The 17,468-nt window shown below is 39.5% G+C and overlaps 1 protein-coding gene across 3 annotated transcripts; it reads left to right on the top strand.

Moving 5' to 3' along the window:
- The first annotated feature begins 554 nt into the window (after window positions 1–554).
- Window positions 555–10,754, top strand: LOC146681503 (uncharacterized). 3 transcript variants are annotated; one of them, XM_085449032.1, is made up of 10 exons: window positions 555–615; window positions 2,147–2,309; window positions 2,415–2,616; window positions 2,709–2,979; window positions 4,541–4,564; window positions 4,655–4,737; window positions 4,832–5,020; window positions 5,182–5,275; window positions 8,177–9,457; window positions 9,620–10,754. In XM_085449032.1, exons 2-10 carry the CDS (start codon window positions 2,218–2,220, stop codon window positions 9,625–9,627), a joined length of 2,244 nt encoding a protein of 747 aa, XP_085305158.1. In that variant the 5' UTR covers window positions 555–615; window positions 2,147–2,217; the 3' UTR covers window positions 9,628–10,754. The 3 variants fall into 3 exon arrangements, with proteins under 3 accessions (XP_085305158.1, XP_085305156.1, XP_085305159.1); XM_085449030.1 differs by having other exon boundaries at window positions 4,829–5,020; window positions 9,620–10,753; XM_085449033.1 differs by lacking the exon at window positions 555–615 and having other exon boundaries at window positions 2,268–2,309; window positions 2,549–2,616; window positions 4,829–5,020; window positions 9,620–10,752.
- Window positions 10,755–17,468: the final 6,714 nt, after the last annotated feature.

Below are 17,468 nucleotides of genomic sequence, written 5' to 3'. Positions count from 1 at the left end.
GACTCAATTTATAGCACAGTTATATAATGTAGTGGACTAAGTACCAGCAAGAAAATGCAATTTTCTAATGGTGCAAAACACTGTGAAAGACCAGTACAACACTGATGATAGCTGAATCACCACTGTAGCTTAAGTTTGTTTCATGTATTCTGTGCAATGGGGTAAAAGTTTATTTGCATGTATACAGAACAGCACTGGTTCCTGCATGCTATACAATATGATGGGCTCTTGCTGAGATGTCATAATTTAGCCCGACTCAATAGAGAGGATCAGTAGCTTATATGGATTAGAGGGGTTTTTTTTTACAAAATGAGTGGCAAAGTCTTTCAGCACTGATGGGGCAGAGTTTAAAGTTGGTTCACCAGGTTATCACACATGCAGATGCAGATATCAATCCTCCTTGTCCTCCTCAACACCAACACCCACAAAGCATACACACAGTAGCCATGCACATAAACAAACATGCAAAGTGCCATCACATGACTGGGCAGGGCCTGTGGGTGTGGCTGGCTTACAGAGTGAGAGAATTCCCCTGCCCCTCTCCTTCTCTCCTCCCATCACTTAACAATACAGAGGAGAAACCTGAAAGAGAATGGGACCAATGTCTGGACACAGGTGAGTGTAATAGTGTTATGAGTGCATATACAATGAATCATTCCTGTGTCTTTGAATGTGACTGCGGGTAGAGATGCAGCCTTTTAAAAGCACTAATCCTTCTTACTCAAGAAACAGAGTAGCCTAAGCTTATTTGGTGCTCAGCATTACTGCCTGAACGACATGGCTGAAGACAGACAGGCTGAGCGGATCATGTACTGTGTATTTATTCACACAAATTTGTTGTGCATGTAGGATAAGTTTCTACCGAGTTTTTAACTGTTGGTTATTCGGTGAAGGCTAATAGTGGAATAAATTGTTCCTTTAGATAGTTTAAATTTAACGAGATAACTAGGCTAACTGCTTAAAATGCAAATAAAAAATAGCGTTCTAATTGTTACTGATAATTCAGGTGTCCGGTGTGTATATCGGTATCCCTTTGTTCGGGTGTAGTAAAGGACTACAGGTTTAGTTTGGCTGTTCAGTGTACCAGCGTCTGTGCGCGCGCTTCAGCGGCCTGTGACACGCGCGTGTTGATGAGCGGAGACATGCAGCTGTTTTGTAGCACGCTCCGCTGAGCAGCTCTTTTTCAAACACACATCGGGGCGTTGGCTTTTAATCGAGCTATTTGAGAGACTGCGTCTAAGCAATGGCAGAGAACAACACAAGGTCAAAGGTGAGGACAGAGCGTAATGGAATCCCATGAAGGAGGTGAGGTGTCCTCACATGTACCCAGATAGGCAACCTTCAGTTCATGGCGGAGGTTGAGACGTGGGAAAACGGAATCACGGCAGTAATCGCAATTTAGATTTCAGGCTCTCTCCTTTTTACTTATTTTTCGTCATATTTCACTTAAGGGGTTCGTATGTGGGCCAATAGAGCGCTTTATCATTGCTTTCATGTTTCCTGTTTCTTTACCTTGTAATTCTAAGAATGGCGGGGGGAACTCAAACACACAAACGTTTTTTTTCAGTTCTTCACCTTTGAATGAGCAATTTCAGTCTTACAAGTTCATGTGACTGGATGTATAAATACTACAAAGTAAATGTGACAATAGAGTAATTCCATATGAGGTCAGTTGAATCTGAGAAAGTGTTCCACCTGACATCCTCAGAAACAGCTGGGGTTTCAACTTTAGTATACATAATGGAGCCATGTAAATGTGATACTATGGAAAAATGTCCAATCTACAGGCCCTTTAAGTCCATAGTAGTGGGTTACAGGAAATAACCACATGACACTCTAAATACTATACAACCAGGAAATGAACACTGTCACAATAGAGACAGTGTTAATTTTTCATGGACTGACTCATAAACGTAGGTCACCATACAAGATAAACTTATTTCCCAGTATGTCGCTGGCAGTCAGTAAACTGAATAACAAACAGTAAAGACCCTTTATTGATAAGTCATAAATTCATAAAATGCAAGACTAATTTAAAGATGATAATTAGCTGTTGCCAAATAGTGAAGTATGGTGGCCATTTGGTTTCTGTTAGTTTGTGGGAGGTCATGTTTTAATCATATTTAGGAATGTAAATGGCTTACAGGTCATTTGTCTGACACTGGGAACAACTTCAGATCTTGTGCGTCCCCGTGACTTCCTCTGAGGTTCACAGAGATGAGCGAGGAGGTGGGTCCACTGCAAAGAGACCATTTGCTGTGCGTGGTTCTGCCAGGTGGGCTGGAGAAGAGTGTCACAGTGCATGGAAGGTGGGTCATATCACAGTTTAAAAAAATAAATAACTGCTGCAACAGCAATGATTTTCACAAAGTGCAAAACATGTTAAGATAATCCTTAAATTCTCATCTTCACAGTAAACCACTGATGGACTTTATAGTGACTTTCTGTGCAAGTAACCATCTGAATCCTTCAGACTATACTGTTGATATTCTATCTCCCAACAAGAGCAACATAAGTTTCAAACCAAACTCTACTATTGGCTCGGTAGAAGCTGAGAAGATTGTGCTGAAGCCCAAAGGGATGGAGGAAAAGCTCAAGGGGCCATACGTGCCTGAGGTAAAAAAGGAGGGGGAAAGTTGTAAAGTAAACCGTTGCTTCATCGCGCTTCATCACAATGAGTATATGTTAATGGTTGTTTCTCATTGCAGGCAACAATACGTCTGTTGATCAACTACAATAAATCCCATAAGACTGTGGTGCGAGTCGATCCCAAACTGCCGCTGCAGATGCTGCTGCCGTTGGTGTGTGACAAGTGTGAGTTTAAAGTAGAAACAACCATATTACTGAAAGACTCTCAGTCCAAAGAGCTGCTGGACCTGACTAAGAGCTTAAATGACCACGGACTCAGGGAAGTGTTTGCCAAAGACACAGGGGGTAAAGACCTCACTGACCATCATCAGCCCAAGACAGCAGAAACAGGTATGAAGGATGTGAAAGCTGCTAGTCAGCAGTCCTGTGATCTTATGTCCCTCTAAATATTTAAAAGACCTGTGATGTTTTTTACCACGATTTAATTCAGGTAATGTCACACTGGCTTGTGTATTTTATTTTGTTGGGAAAACCTCATTTCTATTGTCCCCCTGTTGGGTAATAATGTTAAAGCTGTACAGCATAAACACAGCAGGTACACATCAGAAACTTTTGTTTATGTTAACATAAATAGTTAAAGGCTTAAAGTTGGGGGAAATTAGATGTCAATTACTTTGAGTATGGTATCACTGTTTGTTCTGCCTTAAGTACACAGCAAAATCTCCAGTGTTAAATTAACACTAGAGAGTGTCTATATGGGTCCACTCCTCTGAGTGTTAAATTAACACCTTTGACAGTGTTATATGTTTAAAAGTAACCTAGTCAGTTTTGAAGATTAACAAAGACTAACACTGAGCAGTGCTGATTTTCTAACACTGGAATATTTCTAACATTTTGAGTTATTTTCCAGTGTTAGAAAATCAGCACTGCTCAGTGTTAGCCATTGTTAATCTTCAAAACTGACTAGGTTACTTTTAAACATATAACACTGTCAAAGGTGTTAATTTAACACTCAACAGTGTTGTATTTAACACTCAGAGGTGTGGACCCATATAGACACTCTCTAGTGTTAATTTAACACTGGAGATTAACACTGCTGCTTTCTGTGGATTTTTTTCCCATGAGTGTATGGGAAATGCTTAGAAGCAAAAAACATGAAGCAGACGGAAACTGTTTGATGACAGAAGCCAGATTCAGCAAACAGTCTAAACAGGACGAGTCCATTCCAGGTTTCACTCCTGTGAAGCACAAACCTCTAAGTCTGCAGTAAACAAAGTCTAAACAAAATGGAACAATTAAAAACTGGAAAAACATGGCTTTGGCCTTTTCTGTTGAGGGCTGCAGATGGTGGCTCATAACTGGGTGTCAGCAGCACAAATCCCTGGAGCCAAGCCGCTTGTGTCAACAGTCCAAGGTTGCTGTTTGGGAAATGCAACATCGCACAAAGCAAGAGCCATCAAACTGGTTTTATGAACATGATCACTTGATATGAATTCAGTAGTTAAGCTTCATGACCACGTGCACCTGACTGTCTCAGAGATATGACGTGCAGTCATCAGCAACAAGCAAGTTTGTCTAACATCATGTGGCATCCATGATGGCAAGAGCTGAGCCTGTTTGGAACCAAAAGAGTTGGCCTGACCCTGCAGTAATGTGGTGTTCCTAATAAAGTATTTAGTGAGTAATTCAGTACCATCAATTTGCACTGTAACCTTTGGAAGAAGAAGCCAAATGCAACATGTTGTATATGTTATGGGATCCATAGATAAGTTGTTTATTTCTTAAAAAAACATCTTCCCATGATGCCATGTCTCACAAAACCTTGCTGTCTTAGTAGTCGTAGTCACATATCTTTTATTCCTGCAATACACCTGCTCCTGTGTAAATATTAACCTAATTCATCTGTTTTGGCAACTTTGTTTTCTGTCTGTAACAACTGTCACACCAGCAGAAGTCATCTCACTTCCACTGCAAGGTAACCAACCCAAACAATTTCATATAGTGGCTCGCCATTCAGGGTTTATACTGTATATCACTTACCAATCAGATCCTTTTCATTCCCTAGACCTGCCAAAAAAGGAGAAGAAATGGAAGGAAAAGAAAGGATTCTTCAGCTTATTTAGAAGAAGGAAGAAGAAACACGAAATGGTATATTGTCAGTCTGTGAGGACAACGATGTTTGCTTTATTCTTTATTGATCAACTTTTACTGATGACCAGCATTTACATTTCACGTGTAGCAGGGCGCAGTAAGTGCTCCTGCTTCTCCAGGACCCAGGAAACAAGCGGTACTCCGTATGAATTCGGAGAGCATTTCATCTTCCAACACCTTGCCTATAGAAAAGCCCAAGAAGAGGCAAGCCCCCCCGCCACCAGTTGCTGTTTCTCAGAGTGTCAGTAACTTCAGCACCTGCAATTTAGGAGGAGCACAGGTTAGTTGGTGGCAGGGATGAAAATGGAACACGACCAGAACATCCTGAAAAATCTTTTTGTAAAAATGAGAACACTGGTCAAACTGTGAAAGAATAAAGGAACCACTATATAAATGGAAATACTTGGGACATATGCCAATGATACCATTGTGTCTCTGTAGAGCTCTGAAGGATCTACCTTAAGAAGTACCAAGAGGAGGGCCCCACCACCTCCCTGTGCAAACACACTCCAGGAGCTGCTGACAGATACTAAAGGTAAAATCATGAATGCAAAATGGTGGCGCTGTGGAAAAAAAAAAAAAAAAAAAAAAAAAAGATTCCAGGCATTAATTGAGATAATGGAGCCAGTCTTTCACTTTAAACTGACAAATTATTGTCAGTCTCATTGCTTCATCTCTTATAGGGCAAGCTGTTTATGTTGCTACCTAGTGGTGACTGTCTGCAAGTAAACAAGTAAACTATGCTTGTGAAGTAATCCCTGTAAAATTGCCCTTTTGCAGTATTTCAGTAAAAGGTCATTTTTACTGAAATGCTGTCAAATTGGAAATCAAATGTGTTTAAACAGAGATGAATCCTCAAAACCTCAGAGGGGTTCAAGAAAGAAATGAAATTAAGATGAAAATTATCAAAGAAAATGCCTTCAAATGGGAGATTTGGCAGTTAAATCTGACAAAAAAAACATAGCATTTATCGGTCCATACAGTTGAACCCTGTGTGAAATGACCCAGGGCCTTGTTCATAAGACATATTGGCTCCAGTCTGTCCTCAGCTTCAAGCTTTCATTCCCCTGTATTACTGTCTGAAATGTGTCTCCTGCCTGGGTCCAGGTTCTCTGTGGACATGCTTTCTTTTTAATGATCTGCTACAGATTTGGCTCTTGATTTCATTTTTAGTTAAAAACTGCTAATAATAACTAAGTGAGAATAAGTAAATTGATCACTTTTTTAAAAAAGCTTTCTTTCGGTGATCTAAATAACAGTGTAATTGTGAACAGCAGCCTCATTGTCTTGGTTCACTCCTTCGTTTTCTTTAAACCACAACACATGCCACACTGCTGAGCTAGTGTCAATGTGATGCTGAAAAAACAACTCCCAGCCAAAGGTAGATGGACATTAAACACACTCCTGATCTCCTACGCTTGCGTAAACATGATCCCCTACAATCTGATCTTTAACATAACAGGATTTTTGCATCCGTGGCAGAACATTTAACGGAGTCTCTTCAGTATGAGGTGGTTCTAAACATCTTGGATGTTAGTTAGGAAGCTATTAGACTGAAGCTTTGTCTCCTCCCTGCTTACAGACTCTGTGCCATCCCAAGGAGGTAATTGAGGGCTGCTGCTGCTGCTGGTGCTGCTGCTGCCACCACCCCTGTCACTTTTTGCTCTCCTCCTTCCATCACCCTATTGCTCCTCTCCATCTTCTTCCTGCGTTGGCCTCTTCTTCCTCCTTCCCGTCTTAGTGGCTTTTGTAGATCTTTTTGGTGGCTTATATGGACACACAGTGCCCTCTATAACATTTGAGACAAAGACACAAATGTTGGTTTTATAAAAAGAATTAGACATTTTCAGAGGTTAATGTTAGCTAATGGGAGAATCTAACATAAATTGAGATATAAAGACCTTCACTGCAGCCACCTTCAGTTGCTGCCGTATTGAGTTTGATATTTAATCATGGAAAGGAATGCTGTTTTGGGTTCAGATCAGGTGACTGACTTGGCCATTGAAAGATTTGCCTTTACTTTTAGGAACTCTTGGGTTGCTTTGGGTTATTGTTGTTGCGTACTTTAGTTTTCCTTTGAACTAGTCAGTGCATTTATTCTTTTTAACACCAGAATATTGATTTAGCCACTTGTAGAGTTTCTGCTTTTTCTCTGATAGGTTTATTTAGATTTTTTTTTTTATCCTAATGACAGTCTTCCTCACATCTCATATTTAAAATGAGATTAAAATTACAGTGAAAATCTATAAATTACACATTCAAAACTTAAGCTTCAGCTTCAGATGTTATGTTTACCTCATTTGTCATATCTACACCTTACAATCCACTGTGATGGTGCACAGCACAAAGGAAAAACAACAAGTTGTGTTTTTTGTCCCAAAGATTATGGCGGGCACTGTATTCACGCCTTCTACATTTATAAGCTGTCCATTTGTGCTGTTCAGCTGTCTGCTTATACTACTGATCCATATTTCTCTGATAATTCTGTACTTTGCTTTTTCTAATTTGTGTGTGATTTCCTATTAATGGGTTAGACTAGAGTTAGTTATTGTGCCTTTTAAATGATAAAGAAGCCACCAAGAAGAGCATTTGGTTAAAATGAATTATTAATTCTGTTGATTCCAAAGTGACTTTTTAAAATCTTGCATGTTTAGTTCTTTCTTTGCTAAATAATATAGTTATGTGTTTTAAAGTATAATGTTCGAGTCCTTGAAGTTTATTCTTCTGCTTACTCATTTAGACAATACATCTTAAGATAAATGTAACAGTTTTATGTGCACACTTTTCTAGATTATTTTATTATTAAAATGATTGATAATCATATCAATATTTTAATGTATATTTCTGTATACTATGTAAGCCTACATCTTAATGATATACCGTTGCCTCAGAAATAATTTAAATCCTCTTTACTTTTTGCACACAAATTAATAATGTAGCATTCTTTCCCCATCAATCTACATTGAAAAAGCCTAAATGCAAAACTGAAGAACTCAAGAATTGAAATCTTTACTCTATGAGATTATTTAGATCTTTAATTCGGTCTCCTCTTAGGTAAGTTTCTACAAGACTTTGACGAGGTTATTCAAATCAAGGATGGAAAGCATCCTTGAAGCTCCATCTTTAGGTTCTTCTAAGGATGTTCAGACAACGCTTGGAGTTTACCAAAGGCCTTCTTGTTTGGTTTGCTCAGTCCTTGCTTTATCTGCTTCCAGATAAAGACCATTATTCTCCTGAACTGATACCAACTGTTGAGTGCCACAATATTAACCATTTATAGTCAATTTCTTCATTTAAAGTTATTCCTATGTGTGTACAAAAAAGTAAGGGTTTTTAATCATTTAGAAGTATCTGCACACAGATTTTTGGGTCCAAGACCTTTTAAAAATGAATAATTAAGATGAAAACTGTTGCTAAGTCTTTCCTGTTTCTTTAGAAACTGTCAAGTCCCTGAACACTCCGGAGGAACTAAAAGAAAGTGATGAGTCAGAGTGTGTAAACAGATCACCATCTTCACTGGCACGCCCTTTACAGCCAAAGTCAGGATCATCCTCCTTACAGCAATCACTGGCTCATCTCCACGAAGTGGCTGATCCCTATCTGCCTATGTTACGAGGCAAAGACTTCTCCAGCGCCCGCTGCAACCTTGCCAAAGTCCTGATGTCTTCTGTTTCTAGAGAAACACTGGTCAGACGTTTGAAGAACTCTGCCACTTTCCCCAAATTTCAAAATGGCTCCTCCTTTACCCCCATGACCCCAAGGTGTCCAAATAGTGAAGTTTTCTGCACAGATGTTGAATCCGCTTTCAAATCTAACCTTCCAACTGAGAGTGAATGGGAGTATCCAGCTGAGAAGAGGGGGATGACCACATTTAAAGTTATCCCTCTGAAGAAAACACAAGATCTTACCGGAGATCTTCCAGACCAGTGCTGTATATCACCTAAAGATACCCCAGAGAGCAAAACGTCTCATGAGGTTGGGAATAATCAAGTAGATACTGATGAGAAACGATATTCACCAGACACATCGGGGAGTGAAGACCCTGCACCCGGTCCGGATACCTCCTCTCAGCAGATTCAGCTTCCTGACAACCTGGCTTCTCCTCCACTTTTGCATGATTTAACTGATCAGAACTTACCCAGTCCACCTCTGTCGGAGGCTAGGGACACCTCTGAAAAGGAGAGGGAAGAGGTGGGCTATGAGGTCTCATCAGAGGTGATTTCAGGGTGCAGTTATGGAGAGGTTCATACTGAAGATCACATCCACTCAGAACCTCAGAAGGAATTTGTCGATAATTCCAGCGCAGACACGTGCGCCGATGAGACGAAAGCTGAGGAGGAAGTGGTGCAAGAAGAAGAGGAGAAGGAGGAGGGCAGTTTCCCTCCACCTCCTCCACCTGTCTTTTTCAATGAAGACATAGCGATAATGGAGAATGAAAGAGAGGATACTACATCCCCCTCTTTGCTGTCCTCCCAAATATCAAGCCCTACAGTTGCCCTGAATGGGCAAATTAATGTATTCAGGGAGACCCTTCAAGACGAGCCTACTTCACCTAGGCCTGAACAGAACAGTCTGGAAAAGAAGAGTGCAGCCCCTTCCAGATTTGCTCAGGCAGTAGCAATAGCTGTCCAGAGATCTCAATGCAGTAAAGGTCCTCAACTTTCCAGTGGTGCACATGGTTTGCTTCCATCACCACCTCGGTCCACATATCAGTATGGTGAGTTCTGTACTCGACTGGTAGTTTAGTTAAGTCTCTTTACTGTGATGACTTACTTTAGAACTCACTAATAATTATATTCACATGTCTGACTGTCTTCCACTGCCTGTCTGCTTGCTAGAGGCCCTGTGACTTAGAAACATTTCTCTTATTCTTCTACAGGTGCCTGACCTGCTTCCTCTCAGATGTTTGAATGAAAGTCCTGGTTCACAGTTGGGCCTGACTGTGGACACCAGACTGAATAATTTCTAAGAACATCATCAGTTTTTATTCTTTTCTTTTTAAGGTTTGTGCTCACTGTCAAATGTCTGATTTTTGTTACAAAATGATTTATATACATGTTGAGCATAAACATTTTCTGTTATGAAGAAGGCCAAATTCATAGGACATGAGGGAAAATGTCCTGTGTGGGGTTTATTTTTTTATTTTTTATTTTTTAAACCATTTTCATTCAGCATGTGCCAACACAAACACAACTCTATGCGAGAGCTTCTTTTTTTGTGTCTTTAATTGCAATTATAGGCTTATTTTCTGCATGTTTGAAATTTATTTTCTCTTTCAGAATGCCTGTTTGTATGCTTCCAGATATCAATAATACTGTAAAAAAGAGCTGTCTCATATTCTGGTCTGGATTTTAGTCACCAGGTGGCAGAAGAGCTTAGCTTTTAAAATGCACGAGCCTGACACCATCTCTTTTTGAGATTTTTTTTTTTCTTTTTTTTATAAAATCGCTGCTTACAAAGACAAAATAGACAAAAAGCATTTTATATATTTAACTGAAATTATATGGAACATTATTCTAATACTCAGTTGGGGTTTTTTGTTTTGTTTTGTTTTTTTTAGTGTCAGAGTTATTTTCCCGTAGGCTATTGCTGTTCAAAAATCCATACCCATTCAGGGACATGCCGTGAGTAAGAAATACATGTAATATTTATTAGAGATGAGATAATTTCTTGCATTTCCAGAAAAAAGAAAAGGGGACAAAAAAGAATATCTTTAGTGTAAGCCTGGGTTTTATGCCAAGCTTTTCAGCACCTTCCTGAATAAACTCAGTCCACTTTGCTCACATGCACACACAGTTATGTCTTTAATGGACCCATACCTTGGGGCAATACTGCATAGCTATACTTGGGTGCCAAAAGAATCTGCACTACTATATGTATTGATCCAGCCCTGGCCTTAAAGGAACAGCAAGGAGCTATGCAAGACCTAGCCAGAACCGCCTGTGGCTAAAGCTTCTTGTTTGCCAGGCCTGGACTGAGTGGGCTCACTTGAAGACTTTCTTTCTCTTCGTCTCTCTCTCTCTCTGTGTCTCCCTCTCTTTATCTCTCTTTCTCTAACATTCCTTGCTCCACCTGAGAAGCGAGAGAGAGAGAGAGAGGAGCATGGGTTGCTGGTGGATGATGGGAGGTGACCATTGACCCTGTCGTGTTTCCGCGGCGCTCCTCCCAGAGGAGATGCCTGGCCCTCAAGGGCACAGCCATGTCACGCTGCCGTTGTCATGGAGAATGCCATTACCGCCCCTAAGGGAAAGAGCCATGTCTAACGTTTACCAAAAAAAAAGAAGTCTGCAGGAAAAGAAACACACATGCTGGAGAGAAGCTCTTTCTCCTGCCCAAAGCAATGATATCCAATGTAAGTGACAACTCTGGCATTATCCTTTTCCAAGCAGGGAAAGGTTGAATTTCAACCAGAGCACTAATATTCGTCATTATTCAGACACAACGAAGCTGGATTTATAACGTGGTATAACAAAAATACTACATGTCATTTCTGATCAAGCATACAACCGTGATGTTATTAGCACAGGTGAACGACAGAGAGGAAACAGACGCAAAGAGGTTTTACTGATTATTGTCTCTGGAGACGAGGTGAGTGAAATCCTGGAGGACACTTCAGTCACATGAGCACACACAGGTTCAAACACATTAATGAGGGGCCTTTGGGATGAATGCAAGATCACTCTCTGGATCGGTTTAGTTAAACACACCTGAACAAACAAGGAAAAGTGAGTGCATGTACAGAACACTGATGGACAACAAAGGAACCTACACGGCAAGACTCCACCGTACAACCTCAAAATCAAAGGAAAATCTCTCTCTTAATCACTCACACAACACACAAAATTCATAATTAAAAAATGAAAAAAGTCTTTGATGTTTGATTTCAGTGATCATGTTGATGTCAATATGAAAGCCACTAAACTGCTTACAGTTGTACTGCAGCTCTTTCCACCAAGATCTTCCTGAATTATAAAAAAAATATATTTAAATTATAAAAAAAAGTTATAAAAAATACTGGAAAAATTATGCAACGACGAAAAATAAATGATTTTTTTTTTAATAAAGAGAAAATGGGCAGTTAGAGTAGGTTCATAAAAATCCAAAATGTATCATGTATGATCAGGATTTTGAAAGCTATTCTGCACCAGCAGCATCACATCTAGTGGGGACTAAAACTAGTTTTAATAACAGAAGAGAATTTCAATTATCAGACAGAAATCTGTTAATTTTCCTGGCATTTCTCACCACTTTTTTTTTTAAAGAAAAAAATGCCTCTGATGCCGGAAAAAAAAGATCCAATAAACAAAACAGGTTTTAAAAACTAAGAAATAACACAAAAAGCTCCAGGATTCACAAAGACGGGCTCTGACATGGGTTTTAATTAGTGGCATGACATCATGGCTTATGTGGCTGTCGTGTGATTGTTGGGGGTTCTTTTTCATGGTCTTTGCCTTACAATATAAAATGGCTTGAGGCAACTGATGAGGTGAATTGGTGCTTTATAAATCAAGTTGATTTCAGTTATTCAAAAAAAAAAAAGTGTTCAGTTTCGTAAAGCACGCATGTCCCCTGATTGGAGCATCTTTAAATACACTTACATTTGCATTAAATCCTGTAAGTTGATGAATTCTGCTTTAGTTGAAGATGTATTGTACGCCCTGAATGCATTTAGCACTCCACTGAGAAAAATTTAAATTCTGCCATTTTTATACAACACAAAATAAGTGTAAACATCTGACTTGGCCCACATACTGCGCTGTGAGTACAACTAAAAAACTCCAGCTGGAATCAATAACATAATAGCTGGCCCACACAAATCGAGGTAATGCTATTTATCATTTATTTATTCCTTCATCTCTTCATTCATCTCTATTTAGTTCTCCATCTGATGTATCTGCCTCGTGGTTTAAAGATGCCCACGAGCTGGTAAAAGTCGGAATCTGATTATAAAACAGTGAGCAGGCCCGAGGCTTGCTTTGCTGGATCCGCTGCGTCTGGATGTGTGTAAGGGGTGCACATGTGCATTGTAGACTACTAATATATGTGTGTTTACATGGCACCTCCATGCTTTGGTAGAAATAATCAATAGATGAATCACCCAAAGCAGTGGAGCTCTCCCCAGGCAGTGTGGTGCAGCTTAATGCTATTCTTTCCATTCACCTTGGGAACGGCATCCATCAGGCCTCCCCCCAAAGTGAGGTACACTTGCCTAAAACATCACCAGTGCTTGAGGGGCTGCTTGGAAAATGATGCAGGGAGAGCGCAGTTGACCTCTCACCTCCTCCATGTTTTCGCTTGCTTCCCTCCTCTTTGGCGGAGCGGCAAATCACAGAGTTCCTGCCTCATTGGCATTGTCAGGCGCTTACAGTAGTGTTTCTCTGTATTGTGCTGGTGGTTAACTGGTTCAAATGTTATGGAAATGATATTTACCTCTTCTTTGATCCTGTAAACTCCAAACAGGCAGGCTGTCCCCCCCCCCCGTTTGAGGGAAGAAGGACTTACAGTAAAAGCAACGCTATAAATACAAACGAGAGGGAGAAAAATAGACGTCTGAAACGGAGCTCGGCGGTATTAAAATCAATCAAATATCTGAAATTTTCTACTTGAGCTGATGCCTTTTTAAAATCACGATCCACTGTTGCTTGTAGGACACAGCAACAATTTTTGACACAAACCACAAAGTCAAACCAATTTGATTAATGATGCTTGACAGCTCTCTATAAAACAAACTAGAAGCAAAAGCAGAAGCAGCGTTTGACGGCTCAACATACAGTGGTCGGCCCCTATTGCTTTGTGATAGATAGTGGACAAGCTCCATCTCGCCGTCATTTTTCTTCATTCACCTCTTATCGCTGAGACCTGAGAGAGGGAGAAAAAATGCAGCTTTCTTCTGTGATGAATAGTCCACATGTCTGATTCAGCGCGGTGACAAACTGACACAATCACAGCCGATAATATGTCACCGGTGGCTGTTTCTTTGATCAAAACACAAGCCCCTTGGCCCCTGATTCTACTTAGTGAAACAAATGCAAAAACAATGCATTTCCTCCTCCTGATGATCACCAGTGTAGTGCATCCTTCATTCTAATCAGTCTAATAATCACACCTCTTAGCCGTGAGCTCACTGAGAATGTGCTGTGAGGCTTGTAATGCCCATGCAGTGCTTATTCAAAACCAAAAGGGGGCACAGTAATCCCTGATTCAGATTAGTACCATTAAGATGGATCCGAGGAACGCGCTGACTTTGATGGTTGTATTGAGACGTAAACCCAGGAGAGTCACAGATGATTGGTGAAGTTGATGGATATTTGATTTTCACTTTGACAGAATAAAACAACTCAAACTGCTGGAAACTATCTCCATTATGAATCTCATTATTATTATTATTATTATTTTTACCTAACTTTGTAGAACTCTGCTCATTTTATTTTTAATAAGTAGAAATCATGACCTAAAAAGTGTTTCATTTTAACATGCATCTCAGTGAAATAGCTCGTGTATGGAGGAACCCTGCCATATTTTTGAGGAAAGGGATATTACATTTTTTTAAGTACTCTGAACCTACCGATACACTTCTGAGAAGTAAAAGCAGATTCTGTATAACATATTTTACAGCAGAGTATTGAGACTATTATGTGAGGAAATTGATTTTTATAGTTGTGCCTTCGGCAGACTTATTACACCCACATGTAGGATTTAGTATTATGTCCTCTACATCACCATGCGATCTGGAAAAAAATGAGGTCTTTACAGTCAAGTTTGAGGCTAACATCGAAACTTAAATTCAAAAGAAGCTCATGTAATTAATATGAGTGAAACTTTACCTGTTAACATCCATCAGATCAATGGCGATCCACTGAGGAATCGAAAAAGAGGAAAGGTTTGGTAAACTTCCTGTTTTAACAGAATTTCCCCAGTTTGGAACACCCAGAGCTTTTAATAAATAAATTGGATCTCCCAGTTTCTGATCTTTTGCTGATTTACAGTAGCATGTGGTTAAAAAAAAAACCAACCCCAATTCAGGTGGGTGGCCAGTGATCTGGTAGATGTTTAGATTATAAGGAACAAGTTAATACATAATCACATGTTCCCAGCAATGCTTGTCCATCCATGCATGCATAGAGACTATCTTAGCAACAGCCTGTATTAGGTAACCTACAGTAACTTTAAAGGAGTCTGACAAGGTTGCACAGTTAACATTATTCCACTAGTTGACAACTGCAGACTAGAGCCTAAAGCTTCTTAAATGACCGGGTGATCAGGGTTGCTTTGCGCCATGTCTGTCTTTCAAGTTATTAGCTCAGTTTACTGATGGATCAATAAGATAGCAACAGGTCAAGCTGCCAGACCACAAGGCTACCTATCTGAAACTGAGCTTTCAACATATCTGTTTTTCCACACATTTAAATTAAATTTGGGATTCCAAAAAAATTACAAGCAGCATGTGATATGGAAAGCTGTATTTTGATCCAAGAAGAAGACCTATAACATGGAAAAGCAACATGCAAATACATTTAATAAGATATTGAATATTAAAGATTAAAGTTTTAATCCTTTTTAATTGTTGATTACATGGTGAGAACAAAGCAGTGACAACGTTTGTTTTCTAGTTCTGCATCCTGCATGTATTTAATGCAAACAAAAATTCTTGCAATAATTGATCAGGTTTATCAGCATTTACGGTCTTATTCACAGGCCTCTTGATGGAGCCGCAGCACTCAGCAACAATCCTAAAAATAATAGATTTTTTCCTCTTTTTTTTTTCTCTTTTTTGTCTGTCATCATTAATAATTCATCTCTTTTCTTGGATGCTAAAACAACAACAAACAGAACAACAGCTCGGATAATGTATTCAGTCAAAAGCTCATTGTCTGGGGGAGGAGGAGAGGGGACAGCGAAAATGTGCACTGGAGTGAGACAAGAGAGCACCCCAACAGGGAGAGGCTCAATGTCACTCTGCAGCAAGGCGGGAAGGAAGAAAAACAAACGCCAGAAGGGGGAAAAAAATGTAAAAAAGGGAGCGGAAGATAGAGTTTGTAAGTCATAAAAGCCCAATTAGAGGCATTAGGGTCCTCAAATGGAGGATTACAATGAATAATTTGTGACTGCAATTTTTTCAGGCTGATTGTGCCATTAATGTTGGTGACAAAAAAGGATATATTTTTGAGAAGGGCTTGTAGAAAAGCTTTCAATGCATGAGAGAGAGACAAAAAACAATAATTCAAGGTTACATGTACGCCGTGCCAAATCTGCTCCGCGGTCCTCCATTGACTCAGCTGCTTTTCTTTAAATCTCTTCACTCCCCCGTCACCCCTTCATTCGGAGTAGCTCGACCTTGAATGTCTCCGGTGTGAACCAGTGCTCCAGCTTTCACATTACGCCAGAATGGATCCTGACTCATTCAATTTAAGCCCATCAAGAAAGCACAATACAAGCCAAATTAGCTGCCATTATTTAGACACTTTCCTGCCCCCAATTTGAGGTTATATATCACAATTAGTTACATTTGTCTCGGCTGTCTTCGTGGTTGTCCCACTCTCAGGAACATGCATGAGCCATTTCAACAGGCTTTATTCTTATATGGGAATTAACAGATTTAAGCTGAAAAGTGGCACTTGTAATTGTCTGTTTTCCAAGTTTTTATATTGAAAATATTACAGTGGACAATTATTTATAATTTTCTTTGTGACATCTTATTAAATATGGCTGTTTTTTTTTCTTTTTATTGTAATCAGACAGAGGTGATTTCTGAGGATTCATCCACAGTGAAAAGAAGTTGCTGAACATGGAACTGGTTAAGCAGTGTATATTTTCTGAGCACCTGAATGTCACAGAGAAATGTTTCCAGGTTGTTATATTGCCATTGCCTACTGACATATTGTACATTATTTGGAAAAAGATACAAAGAAACTTACCATTCTGAATCATTTTTCTTTGATGCACTGCACGGCCTACATACATATTTAGACAAAAAGTCAAAACTATTCAAAATTCAAGTATGAATTTTATTTGAAAAAGAAATTGCCTTGGCAGTCAAATTGCCTAGTTTAGACAACTAAACTACAGTTGGGCTGCTACAGCAGATTTTCTTCTTCGTTTTTTAAGATTTTTTTATTTAGCTTTTTTTGGGAGGGTGGGGGGTTAATGTGGGATGTAGGACAGGACAGAGAGCCCCTGATTTGACATATTGTTGCCTGCTTAACCAGCGACGCCCAACAAAATCCCTTTTAATCTTACACCGTAAAAAAAAAAAAAAAATCCTAAAAAACTAGTAATATTCCGGCAGCTGGAGCGCCAAAATAATATCAGAAAATAACAGAAAATAACTTTCCCATGAAAATACGGTTATTTTCAGTAATGACAATACAGTTTGTTGCCCTAATTTTACATGGGATTTTGCCTTTTTCAAGTGCTTTTAAACATTAAATTAGGAACAATTTAATGTGATCAAACAATGAAATTATCTATAAACAAGGTCAATGAATGCAGCAATATGAATAATAATACTTAAATGTACAGAAATATACAGTTAACAGTTGGTTTAAATAACAATGGATTGCATAGAGCGCTTTATAAGACCCTCAAAGCACTTTACAATTCTACTTTATAACTCCCCTCTGGCCATCACCAGTAGGTGAAGTGCCTCGCCCAAGGACACAACGACCGAGAGTGTCCGAGCCGGGGCTCGAACCGACAATCTTCTGATTACAAGGCGAACTCCCAACTCT

The sequence above is a fragment of the Copadichromis virginalis genome, linkage group LG23, assembly GCF_057382275.1.
Source record: "Copadichromis virginalis isolate Kocher_CV1m ecotype Utaka linkage group LG23, C_Virginalis_male_GT1.1, whole genome shotgun sequence".
In the NCBI taxonomy this organism is placed as follows: Eukaryota; Metazoa; Chordata; class Actinopteri; order Cichliformes; family Cichlidae; genus Copadichromis; species Copadichromis virginalis.
Note: the sequence above shows the minus strand (reverse complement) of the source record. Positions and strands in the feature narration are given on the sequence as shown.